General features: G+C 42.1%; 1 protein-coding gene across 7 annotated transcripts in view; it reads left to right on the top strand.

Annotated features, from left to right (window-relative positions):
• FILIP1 (filamin A interacting protein 1) overlaps window positions 1-16,017 on the top strand; it is a 105,754-nt gene that overhangs the window by 76,130 nt on the left and 13,607 nt on the right. For 4 of the 7 annotated variants that reach the window (XM_017825456.1, XM_017825465.1, XM_017825483.1 and 1 more), the window contains one exon: window positions 11,319-14,124. In XM_017825456.1, coding sequence (XP_017680945.1) covers window positions 11,319-14,124 — 2,806 coding nt within the window. Of the gene's footprint in view, window positions 1-3,524; window positions 3,631-3,777; window positions 4,011-11,316; window positions 14,125-16,017 lie in introns of those variants that run through there. The other 3 variants (XM_017825501.1, XM_017825508.1, XM_017825493.1) reach the window with 3 other exon arrangements.

The following is a 16,017-nucleotide window of genomic DNA, read 5'->3' as shown; positions in this document are numbered from 1 at the left end:
TGCTTTTATTTCTTGTTTGTTTTTTTACCTCGTCTCACAATGTTGAAAGAGCTGCTTTACTCAGGAATGTGTTTCTTGGACTACTTCATCCCAATGAAAGCATGAACAAAAAGATTCATGGGCAAGTTAGATTTTCCCAACCTTTGATGTGACTTAAAGTTGAAGGTACTCTTGAGAAATAACAACATATGGAGCACCTTTATATACTTATATAGATACATAATGTGATTTCTCTGCAATAAAAGAAAAGTTGTAAATGTTAAAGGCCTGTTTGACCTTAGCTGTGACATCCTACATGATCTCCCCTATAGCTCTGGTACTGGCACAGTGGTGGGTACCTGGCGTAGTTGAAATGTGGATGGAGAATACTGTAATTGTAAAGTCTCATAGTGGTACAGACATATCTCAACTAGTGCAGGTGTGTAGGCTCACCACTACCACACTGCACTTTGTCTGACAAGTCTTGTGGCCAGTTGTCTGCTGGCTCACATCCAGGCCACTTTGGCAACTCTAGATCATGTTCCCTCTTCTTATATTTCTAAGTTGCAGAGTAAGCCAAGGGAGCTGGCAGTCTGGCATAAGTCCCCTCTGGGGATCACTGGTGGTCACAGGTGCCACTGGTGACTATCATGAGGTACTGTATGTGGTATACATCACCTTTTCTTAGGGATCCAGCCCCATTTAGATTTTTCTCAAGATGAGGTTGCCCAGGCCCTAAAAAGGCTGCCCGGAGAGGTTGTGATGTCTCCATGCTTGAAGGTGTCTAAGACTGAAGTAGAGCAGGCCTTATGGAACCTGCTCTAACTGGACCTCCAAGAGGCTGGACTAGACATATCCAAGGTCCTTTCCAACCTCAATCATTCCATGGTTTTATGATGTGGTACTCTCTGGAGGACATGCATTTCCTGATGACTCTGCTTGCACCCATCTTGACTTAGACTGGGCTGGGCTCTGTAGCATCCTCTGAGTATTCCCTTTAGCACATCACTTGCCAGGTACAGACACTGGCAATGCCCCTGGTCACCTTCTCTTCTTCTTGTGGCACATTATAGTTCTGGCTGCTGGTTTTTGCTACAAAAATTGTGATAGGTAGAGACAATCCCTTGAGGTCTCTAGTGTGAGTCCATTGCATGTTTGTTGGTATTCTGAGTTGTTGGACTTCATGAGATAGGTCATCCCTTTTAGACTGAACCTCCCTTCTTCATGTCACATCTGTACAAAGCTGACTACTATAAACTCATGGCTGCTTTCCTAATATAATTATTAGGATCCTCTTGATGTCCCAGAACAACTTTCTGCTCTGAGATGAGACCATGAAAACACAAATGATGGAAGATGTGTTGCTTGCAGTTCCAGCCTGGCCCAAGTGTGGCAACATGGACAAAAGAAGGGCCAAAGCAGATATGAGATGACACCTAGGAAGGTTGTTGATTTGGGAGAGGTGGGTGTTAGAAATGGAGTGCAGAGGTGAGGAGAACCTGAGACTGAACAGGGGGAGCAGCAGGACTGGGACAAGCTGTGCAATGAGCTCAAAGCCCAGAGCCAGCTGGGATGGTGTGTGTGCCCAGATAGCCTCCCTGCCGAGCCAGCAGCACTGGTGGAACAGAGCCTTGCTCTCAGCTGCTGATCAAAGACAAACTCGTCTGTCAGCAGATAGTTTTGAAACTTGCTTGCGAAGTGCTCTGTGCCTTTCTAGTATCAAACTGCCTCCAGCCTGACACCCTGCTACTGCTACCCATTATTTTAACTTAGAATGCAGACTTTTATGCCAGCAATATAAAGGATCTAAACTCTTCTGACATCTCCTGAGGTGCCCATATAATGCCACATCATAAAATTTCAATGGTCAATATCTATTTCAGTGTTTGCCATTGTGCATGCAATTTCCTCTTTTTAAAGAATATTTAGCTCTACCAAACAATTGTTCGGATTGCAAAGGACAGAGTAAGTAGAGTAAGCAGAACATTTGTCTGCTTAATGCATGTGATCATTTGTGTTTGCAAAATCAAACACGTTTTGTACAGAAACCTTTCCTCTGACACCGGAAAAATAGAAACAAAGCGAGATGCATCAACTTTGCACACAGGAAGAAACAATCTCCCTGTAGGACCCCCAACTTCATCTTTTGGAAAGTGTTTAGTAAATGAGGCAGAGGATTATAAAATGGGAGTGAATGATTAAGGCTAGTATATGTTTCCCTGGAAAATGTGACTCTACTCCTGTTGCGTTTGTGTGACGGATTTCCTACATGGTGCTAGTTAAGTCATGTGAAGCTAATTTACATGGATTGTGAATGCTTTTCACTCTAAGAATGGTTCTCATTTTGTGGAGCTTGCTGGATCTGGGCTCTGATGTGCAGGAGTCTGGAGCATCCACTCCTGGGTGAAGGCAAATGGGGTTGTGATCTGAACACACGCAGCACCCACCCTGCAGCACTCTGAAACCCACATCCTGTGTACCCTGGAGCAGGTGTTCCAACCAAAACCGTAGTCCCTTTGTGCTTCTCTTTCACATCCAGAAATCAATAATTCTGTTCCCCGCAGAGTCTGAAGAGGGTGTGGTAAACAGGGCCTTGAATAAAGAGCATAAAATCAATCACTAAGCACCTGCTTTTCAAATGTGCTCTGTTCAGCCTGTGTGCTGAATGAGGTAAGGGTCCTAAGGAAAAAATAATGAAAGAACATGAAATTAGATAGTTTCTCAAAAATGTAAACATACATTGGTCCGTTTTTAATGGATAATAATATTTGACATGATATGCTTTCAGTGTTTTGGCTATTAAAAGTTTCTTAAGAAAAGTGGAAGGTGAACAGGAAGGAAAAGAGGAAAGCAAGGGTGAAGGAGGGGAAAGAGAAGGAGAAGGGAAAGGGAAGAGTGGTTTCTAGTTCCCCTTGTAAAGACTGAAAAGGTGACTGTGAGCAATCTAGGGAATCATTAGGCAAATAGAATGAATCCCCAAATTCTTTTATGTTGTTTTAGGAACAAAAGAGCTGGTTTAGGACTTCTTTAACGCAGGGTACGAGCAGAACGATGCTTTTCAGACCTCACCAGACTCAGCATTGCTACTATGCATGGATTTTCAAAAACAAACACGTGCATATATTAAATCCACAGGGGATTTTCTTCATGTATTCATGCCTTTAGCAACTCATGTTAAGATCAGCCAGCGCGCACCAGCAGTAGTACTGCCACTTCAAACAGCGCGCAGACAACAGGAAAGCAACAGAACTTTTATTGAGCCAGAGGAATGAATCGGCAGCTGGGACTGGGAAGCATCGCTTCGTGCATCCCAGTTCAATTTAAACAAAAGCAACTCACAAGGGTTCTCTGCGATCAAATTATTAGTTCTTAATCGTTCACTTCTAAACCGTACCTATAAACAGCCCGGAGTGGTTGTCAATAACAAACTCCTGGAGAGCGGTCCCAAAGGGAAGCGCTGGCAGACGCGAGCCGCCGGCTCAGCCGGACCCTTTCCCCGGTCATTCCCGGCTCCACCCCTCGCCTGCCCCGAGGGGAGTACAATGCAAGGCGCAGCCAGCACCTAGCAGCGTGGGGACTAAGCCGTGCCCCGGAATCTCCCTCTTTTATTCTTGTTTTGGTGGCTTTAAAAAAAAAAAATCTAGTTATAAGGTAAGAGAAATTCAGATTTTTTTAACGTAATTTTAATTTGAGCGCTGCTAATTGCTGTGTACATGCGCACTGCGCTGGTTCACTGAGCGCACTGGGCATTAGCGTAGGCGCCCGCGGGAGGGAGGGAAGGAGGCTGGAGCGGGGTCTGCGCGGAGCGGAGGGCCCGGGATGCTCGGCGGCTCCGCTCCCGCCGCCGCGCCTCCGGATCCAGCCTGGCTGGACAGGCCAGGACAGTGCTGAGGAGCCTGGCCGGCCCCGAGCTGACCGTAGCGTTGGGCTGGAGCTCTGGAAGGTGCACCTGGTGGGGCTGTGCCGCGGGGCTGCCTCTCCCGAGCAGCGCGCACGGAGGTCAGGGGAGGAGAACCGCAGCCCGGAGACAGGTTTGGCAGTTTTAATCTCTCACCTGAGCGCTGCTGCGCCTTTGGTCCCAGCTGCTGTTTGCATGCTTTCTGTGCATCCCCCTTCCCCTTCTCTGATCGCCGAAATTAATGTGGGTACCTCGCCTGGGGAGCTTGGAAAAACTGCCTGTCCGCTTGGGATACCGTTTCGTAGTGCGAACGGGTGCCAGTCGGGTTTTGTTCTTGAAGATCTTTAGTGCTTTTTTGATATTAACAAGGTGCTGGAAAGGTGGCGGGACACTGAATTTAATGAGTGTTCTTATTCAAAAACATTGCCTTTAGTCACTGTTCACTTGGAGTAAGACACTTCTAAACAAATGAACTATTTCAGCAAACTGGATTTTAGTTTTTGCAAAATCAGTATTAGAAACAGAAGGAGGAAAAACAACTATTGTAGGTGGTAAGCAATGTGTCCTCCTAAGGAAGAAAAGACTTCCTTTACTTTCAGTATATTTTGGGAACTCTCACGTAGTTTAGAAGTAGCAAGAATATTAATCTGCTTGTGATATAGTTTGATACAATCACTTCTCAAAAGTTAATTCAGCAATGAAGAATATGCACTTTTTTGCACTTTGAGTTTGTATAATATGTAGCCACAGAAAATTGTCTTTAGATTTACTAGAACTGATAACATTTTTTTTAAAAGTTTGTTCTGTGATAAAACTCAACAGCAGCTTGGCAGGTTCTATAGTAAGGTCATTCAAATATTTTTCTCATTGCTTACCTTAAAAGTTTAATGGATAGAAAGGAGAAAGTAGTACAGATGTGCTTTATTCTTTTGCTTGGCATGGGATCTGATCTCATTTACGTATTTCTTCTCCCAGCCGAGATTGATATGTGGGAAGTAGTGAAGCTGAGGATTTGAAAGTGTTACCTAATTTTGAATTGCTCAATTTAAGTGATAGGCTGGATTGTTTTACTTCCTGGAGAGCCTGAGCACCTTTTGTCTCTCTTTGATTTTAGATGAAATTGCAAGTACTCAGAACTAGCAAACTTCAGCCTTTGGGTATCTCAGCCTGGCCCAAACATGGAAGCACTCAGAAATAGTCCTGACATGTGGAGGATTTCCCAGTGGCTCTAGAAACGATCTTCAAAATCAGCTGTTGTACACTGAACGGGGGGGGGGGGGAATTCCTTTATTAAGTTAAACCACCTCTTGCTGGTTTACATTGTCTGACATCTCTTAATGGGCAGGAACTTTCTAGCTACCACTAGGAAGTTGTCCAGTCTCTCTAACTTTGCAGATACAGTAGCAAACTCTCTAGGTTTGAAGTGGAAAGATGAGCTTGCGAAGGCATTTGCTTTCCCAGTGAAAATTCCCTTGGGATTGCTGTGTGAGCAGCATAGAAATGCTATTGGCCCCTCAGGAGGAAGCAGCCTTCATGAGCCATCAGTCAACTCATCCTTAGAGTGACCAAGTCCTCATTAACGTACTTTTCCTTAATCTCCTCTTACAGGCTTTCGAAAGGATAGGTTAGAAGTGATTACATTCCATCACCACAAACCTTTTGGAATGTAAATGGCAAAATAGGTACTATAGGAGCAGTACAACAAATGGCTTTGTGCTAGAGCAGCAATGAGGAGCTCTGTGGATCTTCAGGCTGTCTATGAACTCAATTAAAAGGTCCTGCAGAGACCTTACCTGTTTCCCTCCTTCCCATCCTCTTTTTTCTAACTGCTGTTGCTTCTGCTGCCAGTTTTGATAGCAGGGGAAATAGCTCTAGATTTCCCTCCTCATTGGCCCCTCCTGCAAGTGCTTCATTAAACGCTGGGGGACACCTTGGAAAGCTTGGCTTAGTCTGTTTGCAAAGCAAGAGGCTAAACCAGGACAACACAGCTGAAATGTGGTGCCAAAATGTTCACATGTACGCAAACCACAGAGGCAGCTTGTGTCCTTTCAGGACATCCTCTGCCTTGCCCTGCCTTCCCAGGGTTTCTGTGTGTATGTAAGTGCACATTTCTATGCTAGAGATGGTAAAGGTTGTATGAGTATTTGTGATGTTTTCTCATCTTGGTGGAAGTACAAATGGAAAGAGAGGTGCACACACTGGTATAATTTTCAATAAATGTTTGGGAGGCATACTCTGTTTCAAATACTCTAAAGTGAATGTTTTTTTTGAGGGGAGTGGTGTTTTTTTGGAAATCACTGAGCATCTTTCCCCTGATAACTGAAACTTCTTTGTATTTTCTTAAAATATTCCCACTTCAGAGAATGGCTTCTCGTATCAGCTATCATTACTGCTAAGCAGGAGTTTTACAGTTCCCAATTTGCTCTATTTATTACATTTCAAATGTAATAATGAAGTTTATTATCCTTCAGAAAGGAAGAAATTGTTTACTGACCACTATTTGTAATTTCTTTTGCAAATGTGAACAAGAACATGCTTGATTTTAGCTAAGGTCTTGCTGCTGCTACTACTTTTACCATTTACAAATAAAGTAAATCCTGTCTAAAATCCAGTAGTGCCCATTGGAGCTTTCCTGTTGGGAAACTATTGCAGTGTCTTTCAAAAACATGGAAATAATGTAAAGTCTTGCTCTAGTCTGAGTAGAGACGCTGTAAAAATGGTACTGTGGGGTTTCTCCTGTGCATCTCAGTGATTACACTTGACATGTAGACTTAAAACAGAAAAAAACAGTAAGTGAAGTCTGTAGCTTTATTGATACAATGAACTGATTGGTCTTGAAGAGAATGTTAAATTACCCTTATGGCCACCCAGAACACTCCAGCAAGAAGCCCTTCGGTCACTCTGCATTTCTCACTTGAAGGAGGAGATACAGCCATCCATGCCTCCTGTCCTTCACAGCAGACTCAGGGACTCGCTTGCAGCAGACCAAAGCCCTGCCTGGGTTGGACACCACTTCCCAACATACCTAATGTGCTGTTTTACAAACTGCCTCTATGCTGTAACCCAGGAGTGTCTTGTACAAATACATTGACAGAATAACTAGACTTTCTGGCACCTGAGGGTGTGGCGGGAAAAAAGGTATAGTGTTGACCAGGTTTGCCATCCAAACCTGAAGGAGTGATGAGCCCCAGCCTGAGTAAGGCAGAACTGGTAGGATGAAGCACAGGAATATAACTATAGTGAAAGAAATGAAGGCACATCTCTGGAGGAGTAGGATTGTAGCTGTTAGCATCCCATCGTGCCTCTGTTGATCAATTTGTAGCTTGTAGGGGGAAAGGGGAAGCAGAAAGACCTTGTGCAATGAAACCTAAAGGACAGAGGAGAGGGAGGGCCTGCTTACTGACCATCCACTCTGCCTTCCTCCTTGCTGACTGCTACCAACACACCATTCATGAAAGATGTTAAAACTTATTCCATAGTTGGTCTTCCTCCACCCTGGTGTCTGCTTTCTCTGCAAGCTGAGATTCATTGTTGAAAGTCCTCAGTCTCCTACTTCCTCAGCATGGCTACCCACAGACCTCCCTCCTGCTACCCTTGTCTTGAACAGCTAAGGCTGTGGAGGGATGCAGGAGATGCATCTCCCTATGCAGCATGGACCACATGAGATTGCATCGGTAGCTTCTGTAGTCCACCATCCTGTGCCATGCCAGCCAAGCATCTTTCTTTATGGTTCAAAATCAGGGACCAGCATTGTCCTGGAGTGTTTGTTTTTAGCTGAGGCAGTTAACAGTTTGCACACAGTCATACCTAAGGGTTCGCTACTTTATTTATCCAGTGCACTGCAAGGGGTAATGTGATCATCTTGAGTATTGGACACCTGTAGGGCACCTGTTCTTCAGATTCTGTGGGGAGGACAGATAGTAAGGAGAGGGAGAGACCACCAGGACTCTCATGGCAACAAAAGATCATGTATTTGGGGAATGACCTGGGCTGCGTGCTTTGACGTGATACTTGTGGTAACCCATTGAGAAACACACAGACATAGCAGTGCTGTCCATAGAGGAGCAGGCAATGTGATCACTCTCTCCACAGGGAACTGGAGCATATCTACATGTTGGGGTCTAGATGCTAAACTCCTGTTTGTATCCAAACATTTCTTCCCATCTCCAGAAACAATCACAAACCAAGACAGCAAATACAGGGACTGGGCTGGGGGTACCAAATGTTTGGCTTGTCAGTGTTTTCGCTGTATGTAGCCCCATGTTTCATTATTAAAAAGCTTTTGTTTTGTTTTGATTTTGACCCTGAAGGCAGGTGTTTTCAACCTTTTGACAATCCAGAGTGTAGTTGCTCTGGATAACACATTGAAGACGCACATGCAGGGAGTCTGAGAGGCTTTTAGTGTTGCATTGGAGCCCATGAGGTTCTGCATTACTTAGCAAACATTAGCAGCAGCAGTCAGATGAGAAGCTTGGTAGTAAATCTGTTGTGAGGGTCAAGAAGGAACAACCTCACCTTGCAGTCTGCTGAAATTCCAGTTTAACCACTGAGGTATGAAAGTTGTACAAGAATGGAAAAGCAGAAAGCAAGAGCAAGCTTAAACTCAGCTTTATTTTGGTGTTTAGAAGTTGCACCAAAAAGGTGTAGAGTCTGTTAATTACTTTGGTAATTAGCACACAGATTTGTACACTGCTTTCCCATTCATCCCCCCCCAGAAACAGATTTTAGAAACCGTTTCCCTAGACATGGAAAACAGAAGTATTGTCAAGTGTCTTCTCTGAAAGTTCACTTGTCAAATCTAAGATAGTGTAGTTTCACCATGTTAAAGCTGAGGCAGGATAAAATGCTGCATGTTGCTTCCTACCTTGCTCAGCAGAGATATGGTAGCAAATTCACCTCCATGCATTGGCACAGTTACAGTGCTTTGTTTTCCCAGAGGGGCCAGGCCAGTTAGCTCTCCAGCAAGGCAGTGACAGGGCTAACATGCTTTCTTCTCCTGTTACTCAGTCTCATGACTGGCATTTTTTTTTTTGTCTTAGTTTAACAGATATTTGTTGGCTTTCTTGGCATTATTCCTCAGTAGACTCTCAGGTAATCACATGGGGCCATGTGTTGCCAGTGAATTATTTTGCACTCTGCTTAGCAGCCTGGCTGGTGTATACCACATGGAGCAACTGCTGGGTGAAAATCACACATGCATGCCTAGGAATTAAAAATCATAGGCAATTTTCTAAGCATCTCTAGATAGGCTTTTGAGTGTGGGACAAGGGAGGCTGGAAACTTTCTATTATTTTCATTACTTTGGGAGATGGGTCATTTAGAGCACCACTAGGTTAGGGTACATTGTTCTGTCTTGGCAAATATTTTGTCGAAGGGTACATACTATTTCTTTAAAGATATAGCCTGGGGGAGAGGAGGAAGAGTTCTTGGCAGAAACATTTATGTGAAGCAGTGTGATAGAGCAGCCAGGGAATATATTGCATGCCAATAAAGTTCCTTCTTCAGTGTGAAAAGGGCATGCTTTGTGAGTGACAGTGGGTCTTTTTTTACCTTTTGATATTTTAACTTGACCCATCCACCAGCATGCCTTTTCAGTCTTTTCCAAAGAGATGCCAAAGCTAAAGAGAATTTTTTTTTTTTTTTTGAAAGTAATCTGTGACCCAGCAAGCTTGGCTGTAAGGTTTGTTTGTTTTTCTCTCTTCCCCTGGTTCCTACTATTCTCTTACTCCCACATTCTATCCGACTCTTGTTTTCAAATGTATTCTTTAGCCTTCTCCTTCCCTACCTACTGCATCCTGTGTTCTGTTTTCTGACTTCCTTCTCTTTTCTTATAGCTTTTCTTTCCAGTTCCTCTTTGTTCTGGTCCCCAGGGAGCAAGGAGTGAAACATTAACAGTTGCTGGAGTACCGAGTTAGTATGGCTGTTATGAGTTTAGAGTTCAGGTGAGGGCTTTGGGAGACATCCTGTGTGTATGACATTGTGCCCCAGAGTCCTTTGCACTGCTTCATTGCTGGGGTAGCAGAGAGGAATGTTTTATCTGTGCTTCACCTGCTATCATCTACAGTCTGGCATTTAAGATAAAAATACTGATCAAAGTCTATCTTTGCTAAGATATGGATGTTCCAGTTATTGCAAGTCAGTTAACAGGCATAAATTGCTCTACTATTATCACTTCGATGTGTGTCTCATTTATAAAAAAGAAGCTGAAAAGCTTCAGACAACAGGGTAAACAAAGCAAGGGGATTTGAATTATGACATGTCTTGATAGGGTATATGGGAGTTGTAGGTACTATGACAGTGGTTTGGAAAACACCATTTCACAGTAAATTCAGCGTGTGTACCTCTGTCTTTCTAAGTTGGAGTGCTGCTTTTACAATAAAGCTCTTGGATTGGTAGGGCATACATCCCTGTCTTATCTGTACCTCTTTGTCAATTGAGGGTCACCATCCTCAGAAATCTATGCTTACAACACAGAATCATAGAATCAGCTGGGTTGGACAAGACCTCTGAGATCATCAAGTCCAACCCTTAACATGTTCAGGAACGTCCTCTGCTGATGTCAGTGTATCCTGAATATAAATCACAGGTATAAAATACATTACTAATAATATCTCCGTGTTGCATGGGTAAGGCTGGAAAATGTAGGTCTCTATTATCCTTCTGAGGATACATCTGTGTATTGCGAGCTTTCATAGTGTCTGAAAATACACCTTTACAGACCATATAGAGAGGAGCATTTTCTAGATGAGGTTAGCTGTAGCCAAAGGTTTGATTAGTCTGATCCTTGTGGTTCACAAAATCTACTAAATGGAAATGTGTTTGGAAGAACAAACTTTTTAACATAACAGTCAATGTGCTGGCAAATTTATCTTTCTGCTAATTATAACTGCCTGTGATGCCCAGATAGTTATCAGTTGTGTGCTAATGTAATCTTCTGTCCTGCTGGTTTATTTATAAACCAGGATTGGTCTGTTTATGTGTGGCTGCATATGGCAATTAGTTTTCACTTTTTATCTTACTTTACACATTTTTCTATATGCAAGACATAAGGAGGAATCCACCTTGTAAAACAAGTTTGATATAAATGGATTGGTGAGTAGATAATACCTGTCCTGTTGGAATACTATGTACTTTTACCAACATGATTCTAACAGAGAAATAAATAGAAAGAAATTAAAACCAGATATATTTTTTATCTATATATGTATAAAATTTCACTGTGTTTCAGATTTCTAGATGATTTTATACATTTTTCATTTAACTTTTGTAATTTAAAATATTGGGTTTGGGAATGTAACTGCAGTAGGTAGTTATTCTGTGATTTCTTGCAAGACTACTTGAAATAAAAAAGAAGCTAAAACAAAGGTGATTTTTAAAATGGGGAAATATACTCACACATATATATATATTAGTTTAACGCATATCTTCTATCTTGTTTCAGGTTGAAGAAACTTCTTGAGCAGGAGAAGGTCTATCAAGCCCGGAAGGAGAAGGAACATACAAAGAGAATCAATAAACTAAGAGAAGAACTAGTCAAGCTCAAATCATTTGCACTCATGCTGGTGGATGAAAGACAAATGCATATTGAACAACTTGGTCAACAAAGCCAGAAAATACAGGACTTAACCCAAAAACTAAAAGAAGAAGAAGAAAAGCTTAAAATTATTAGTGCAAAAACTAAAGAAGATGGACAAAAACTGATGAAGTTAGAGGCAGAACTTGAACACAAAACTTCATCATTTTCTCAAGAACATGAGGAGATGACTGCTAAACTGGGTAATCAAGAGTCACATAATAGACAGCTAAGGCTTAAGCTAGTGGGGTTGACTCGCAGAATAGAGGAGCTGGAAGAAACTAACAAAAATCTTCAAAAAGCTGAGGAGGAACTTCAAGAGCTAAGAGATAAAATAGCAAAAGGGGAATGTGGGAACTCTAGCTTAATGGCAGAAGTGGAAAACCTCCGCAAGCGTGTGCTTGAAATGGAGGGCAAAGATGAAGAGATCACAAAAACCGAATCCCAGTGCAAAGAGCTGAAAAATAAACTGCAAGAGGAGGAGCACCATAGCAAAGAGTTGAAACTTGAAGTGGAAAAACTGCAGAAAAGAATGTCAGAACTAGAGAAGCTGGAAGAGGCTTTCAGTAAAAGTAAGTCTGAATGCACTCAGCTACACTTAAACTTGGAGAAAGAAAAGAATTTGACTAAGGACTTGATAAATGAGTTGGAAGTGGTAAAGACTCGAGTGAAGGACCTTGAGACATCAGAAAGCAAGTTGGAAAAGGCTGAAATAAGCTTAAAAGATGACCTTACAAAGCTGAAGTCGTTTACTGTAATGTTGGTTGATGAACGAAAAAATATGATGGAAAAAATAAAACAAGAGGAAAAAAAGGTTGAGGGTCTAAACAAGAATTTTAAAGTTGAACAAGGGAAAGTTATGGATGTAACAGAGAAATTGATAGAAGAAAGTAAGAAATTTTTGAAACTGAAATCCGAAATGGAGGAAAAAGTGTCTAGTTTGACAAAGGAAAGAGATGAGTTAATTGGCAAACTGAGAAGTGAAGAAGAAAAATCCTCTCAACTAAGCTGTAGAGTTGACTTGTTAAAGAAAAGAATTGATGGTGTAGAGGAAGTAGAAAGAGAAATTACAAGAGGTCGAACCAGGAAAGGACCAGAGCATGGCTGTCATGAGGACAACAAGATTAAGGAACTCACTGTTGAAATTGAAAGACTGAAAAAACGCCTCAAACAATTGGAAGTGGTTGAAGGAGATTTAATGAAGACAGAAGATGAATATGATCAGCTAGAGCAGAAATTTAGGACTGAGCAGGATAAAGCTAACTTTCTTTCTCAACAGTTGGAGGAAATGAAACTCCAGATTGCCAAAACCAAAGCAATAGAAAAAGGTGAAGTGGTGAGCCAGGAGGCAGAACTGAGGCACAGGTTTCGTCTGGAAGAGGCCAAAAGCAGAGATTTGAAAGCAGAAGTTCAAGCTCTTAAGGAAAAAATCCATGAGCTGATGAACAAAGAAGACCAGCTTTCTCAGCTCCAAGTTGATTATTCAGTTCTGCAGCAAAGGTTTATGGAAGAAGAAAACAAAAACAAGAGTATGGGGCAGGAAGTTCTGAACCTAACAAGAGAGCTGGAGCTTTCTAAGCGTTACAGCCGTGCTCTGAGGCCCAGCATAAATGGACGAAGAATGGTCGATGTCCCTGTGACATCCACTGGTGTGCAGACAGATGCCGTAAGCAATGAAGCAGCAGAAGAAGAAACTCCTGCAGTGTTTATAAGGAAATCCTTCCAGGAGGAGAATCATATCATGAGCAATCTGCGACAGGTAGGTCTGAAAAAACCCATGGAGCGTTCTTCAGTGCTCGAGAGATATCCTCCAGCAGCAAATGAGCTTGCTATGAGGAAATCTTGGATACCGTGGATGAAAAAGAGGGAAACTGGGGCTCAGGCAACTCCTGATAAAGGAGCCCGGACCCACAGTAGTCCAGCACATCCTGGAGAGGTTGTCCTTTCACCAAAACAGGGTCAGCCTCTTCATATTCGGGTGACAACAGACCATGAGAACAGCACAGCAACTTTGGAGATAACCAGTCCAACTGCAGAGGAATTTTTTTCAAGTACCACTGTCATTCCTACTTTGGGAAATCAGAAGCCACGAATAACCATCATTCCCTCTCCAAACGTTATGCCACAAAAAGGAAAAGGCAGTGAAAGTCCAATGGGCCCAGATCGTTCTATGTCTCCAGTCACTATAACAACGTTCTCCAGGGAAAAGTCCCCAGAGGGAGGGAGAGCACCCTTTGCCGACAGACCTGCATCGCCAATTCAGATTATGACAGTATCAACATCTGCAGCACCAGCAGAAATCTCTGTCTCTCCACAGTCACAAGATATGACCATGGGAAGAGCTGTCTTCAAAGTAACACCAGAAAAGCAAACCGTCCCGACTCCAATCCGCAAGTACAATGCCAATGCCAACATTATTACGACAGAAGACAACAAAATCCACATCCACCTAGGTTCCCAGTTTAAACGTTCTCCCAGTGCTGTACCTGATGGTGCAAGTCCTGTGATAACAGTGAGACCAGTGAACATAGCAGCAGAGAAAGAAGTTGTGACTGGTACTGTCCTTCGATCACCTCGAAACAACCTGTCCTCGCGGCCCGCAGCGAGCAAGGTGACAAGTACCATCACTATAACACCTGTTACAACGTCTTCCACCCGAGGAACACAATCAGTGGTAAGCAGCCTAGTCTCATGATGTAGTCTTCGTGGTAAGGAGAAGGGCAACTCTGGTTTGGATTTGAGACACCAGAAGGAAAATGGGTGAGGTGAGGAGAAACTCTTGACTTCCCTACATTTGTTTCAGATACGAGCTTAAATATAAGATCAGAATTTGCCTGATTCATATATTTTTGTACCACTATTGGATGCTGATATACTTTTGGTATTATCTCCTAAAGGAGTAATTTTCAGAGGAAGTCCCTTCAAAGTTACTTTCAAGTTATTTTCATAATGGCAATCCAGTAAAATTGCAAGTGAGAGACTGACGGACAAAGAATGATGGAGATGACAGAGTAAGAAATTATATTTTTATTTTCTGTGAGTGCAATTCCTGACTTTTGAAAATACTCCTCATATTTTTTTAGCTTGGCTGCCAGGTCTTTAGACTGATCATGCAGGCTGGTGTTTCTTTGGTATAATCCCATTATAGTTATAATTCAGTTAATGTCTGCTCTAATACTGAACTCCAAAGGAATAAGTGAGCAGACATATTATCATTGCTTACAGCTCCAAGCCTCTTTCAGCCAGTGAATAGTAAAGCTCTTTTTGTTCCTCTGAACTTCTGCAAGTGCTGTATTACAATAGTGCTTCCTTTAACATATTTTCTTCTGCTTTCCCTCTGGGCTTCTGTGGTGGTACCCCAGCTTGCTTTTCCTACTTCAATCAGTTTCTCACCTCTGTCTTTAACCACAGTGGACAGTATTTATTGATAATCCTTCCCCCGGTTTATTATTGGATGCAGTTTTGTGTTGCTTTAGTTGGAAATACCCTGGGAAAGAAGAATTTAACTGAAATAGAAAACCATCAGTACTGTATTAGTCAAAAAATTTACTCTTACTTAGCTAGACAGAGTCTGCAACAGATGCTTAGGGGAAGATTATTTTGAGTAGGTAAACACACAGTAATGTTTCCCTCAGTGTCTGTTGCTAGTTTTTGGCAATAGGTGGTTATTTCTTTCTGAACCAGGGCCTGTAGCAACATCTTTGCCTTTAATAGACTGTGGCTGAGTTTTCTTCTATTTATTCTTTAAATTACTTTTTGAACTCATTTATACTGCTGTTTCCACAACATCAGGGGGCAGTGAATTCAGCTGTGGGCTTTGGAAAAAATGCTCTTTTGTTCAATACCTTTTATGCAATACCTTCATTGTTTACAGCTTCTTTCTTGTATCTTGAAAAATACTGAATAGTCATCCCCTGTTCATTTGTCCATGCAGCTCAGGAGTCTGCAGACCCCTACAACACGCCTCTTCAGCCATCTCTTTCCAAGCTAAAATATCGAAGTGTATTTAAGATACACTTCCACACCTTTGCAGAGAGGCTGCCATTCCCATTTAAGCCTTCTGACATTAAGAAAACTTGCATTCATCGTACAGATTTGTTTGGGGTTGCACATGTGCTGTCTCTCTCCCCACATATATAATGTATTGTTGTACATTTACTGTACAGTGCTTTCCTACGTATTAGAGGCAACTGTTCATTTTTTAAAAAGTCTTGAAATAATTAATTTACAAACTACTTTGTCTCTCAGAAGCTTGGAAAACTTGTTTTTAAACTTTTCTTTTTAACTAGATGTCTGTCTCTACTGTGATGATGCACTGAACCATGGCAGACAAAACTTTTTTGTTTTGTTTTTTTCTGGCTAAAAACTGGTTTCTTTCTTCATCCTTCCTGATTTGGAATGTAAGGAAAATAGTTCAACCATAAGATTTACTTTATCTTATGCTTCCCTCTGCTTTTTAATGTCCCTAGTTAGATGAGCAGGCAACTTCGAACAAGCCCAAATGTGCCTTTTCCTCCCCAGCCTCCTGCAAAAAAAAAAAACAAAAAAGAAAAGATGCATATTCGCC

The sequence above is a fragment of the Lepidothrix coronata genome, unplaced genomic scaffold, assembly GCF_001604755.1.
Source record: "Lepidothrix coronata isolate B3197 unplaced genomic scaffold, Lepidothrix_coronata-1.0 Scaffold4, whole genome shotgun sequence".
NCBI lineage: Eukaryota > Metazoa > Chordata > Aves > Passeriformes > Pipridae > Lepidothrix > Lepidothrix coronata.
This window is presented reverse-complemented; position numbering and strand designations above follow the sequence as displayed.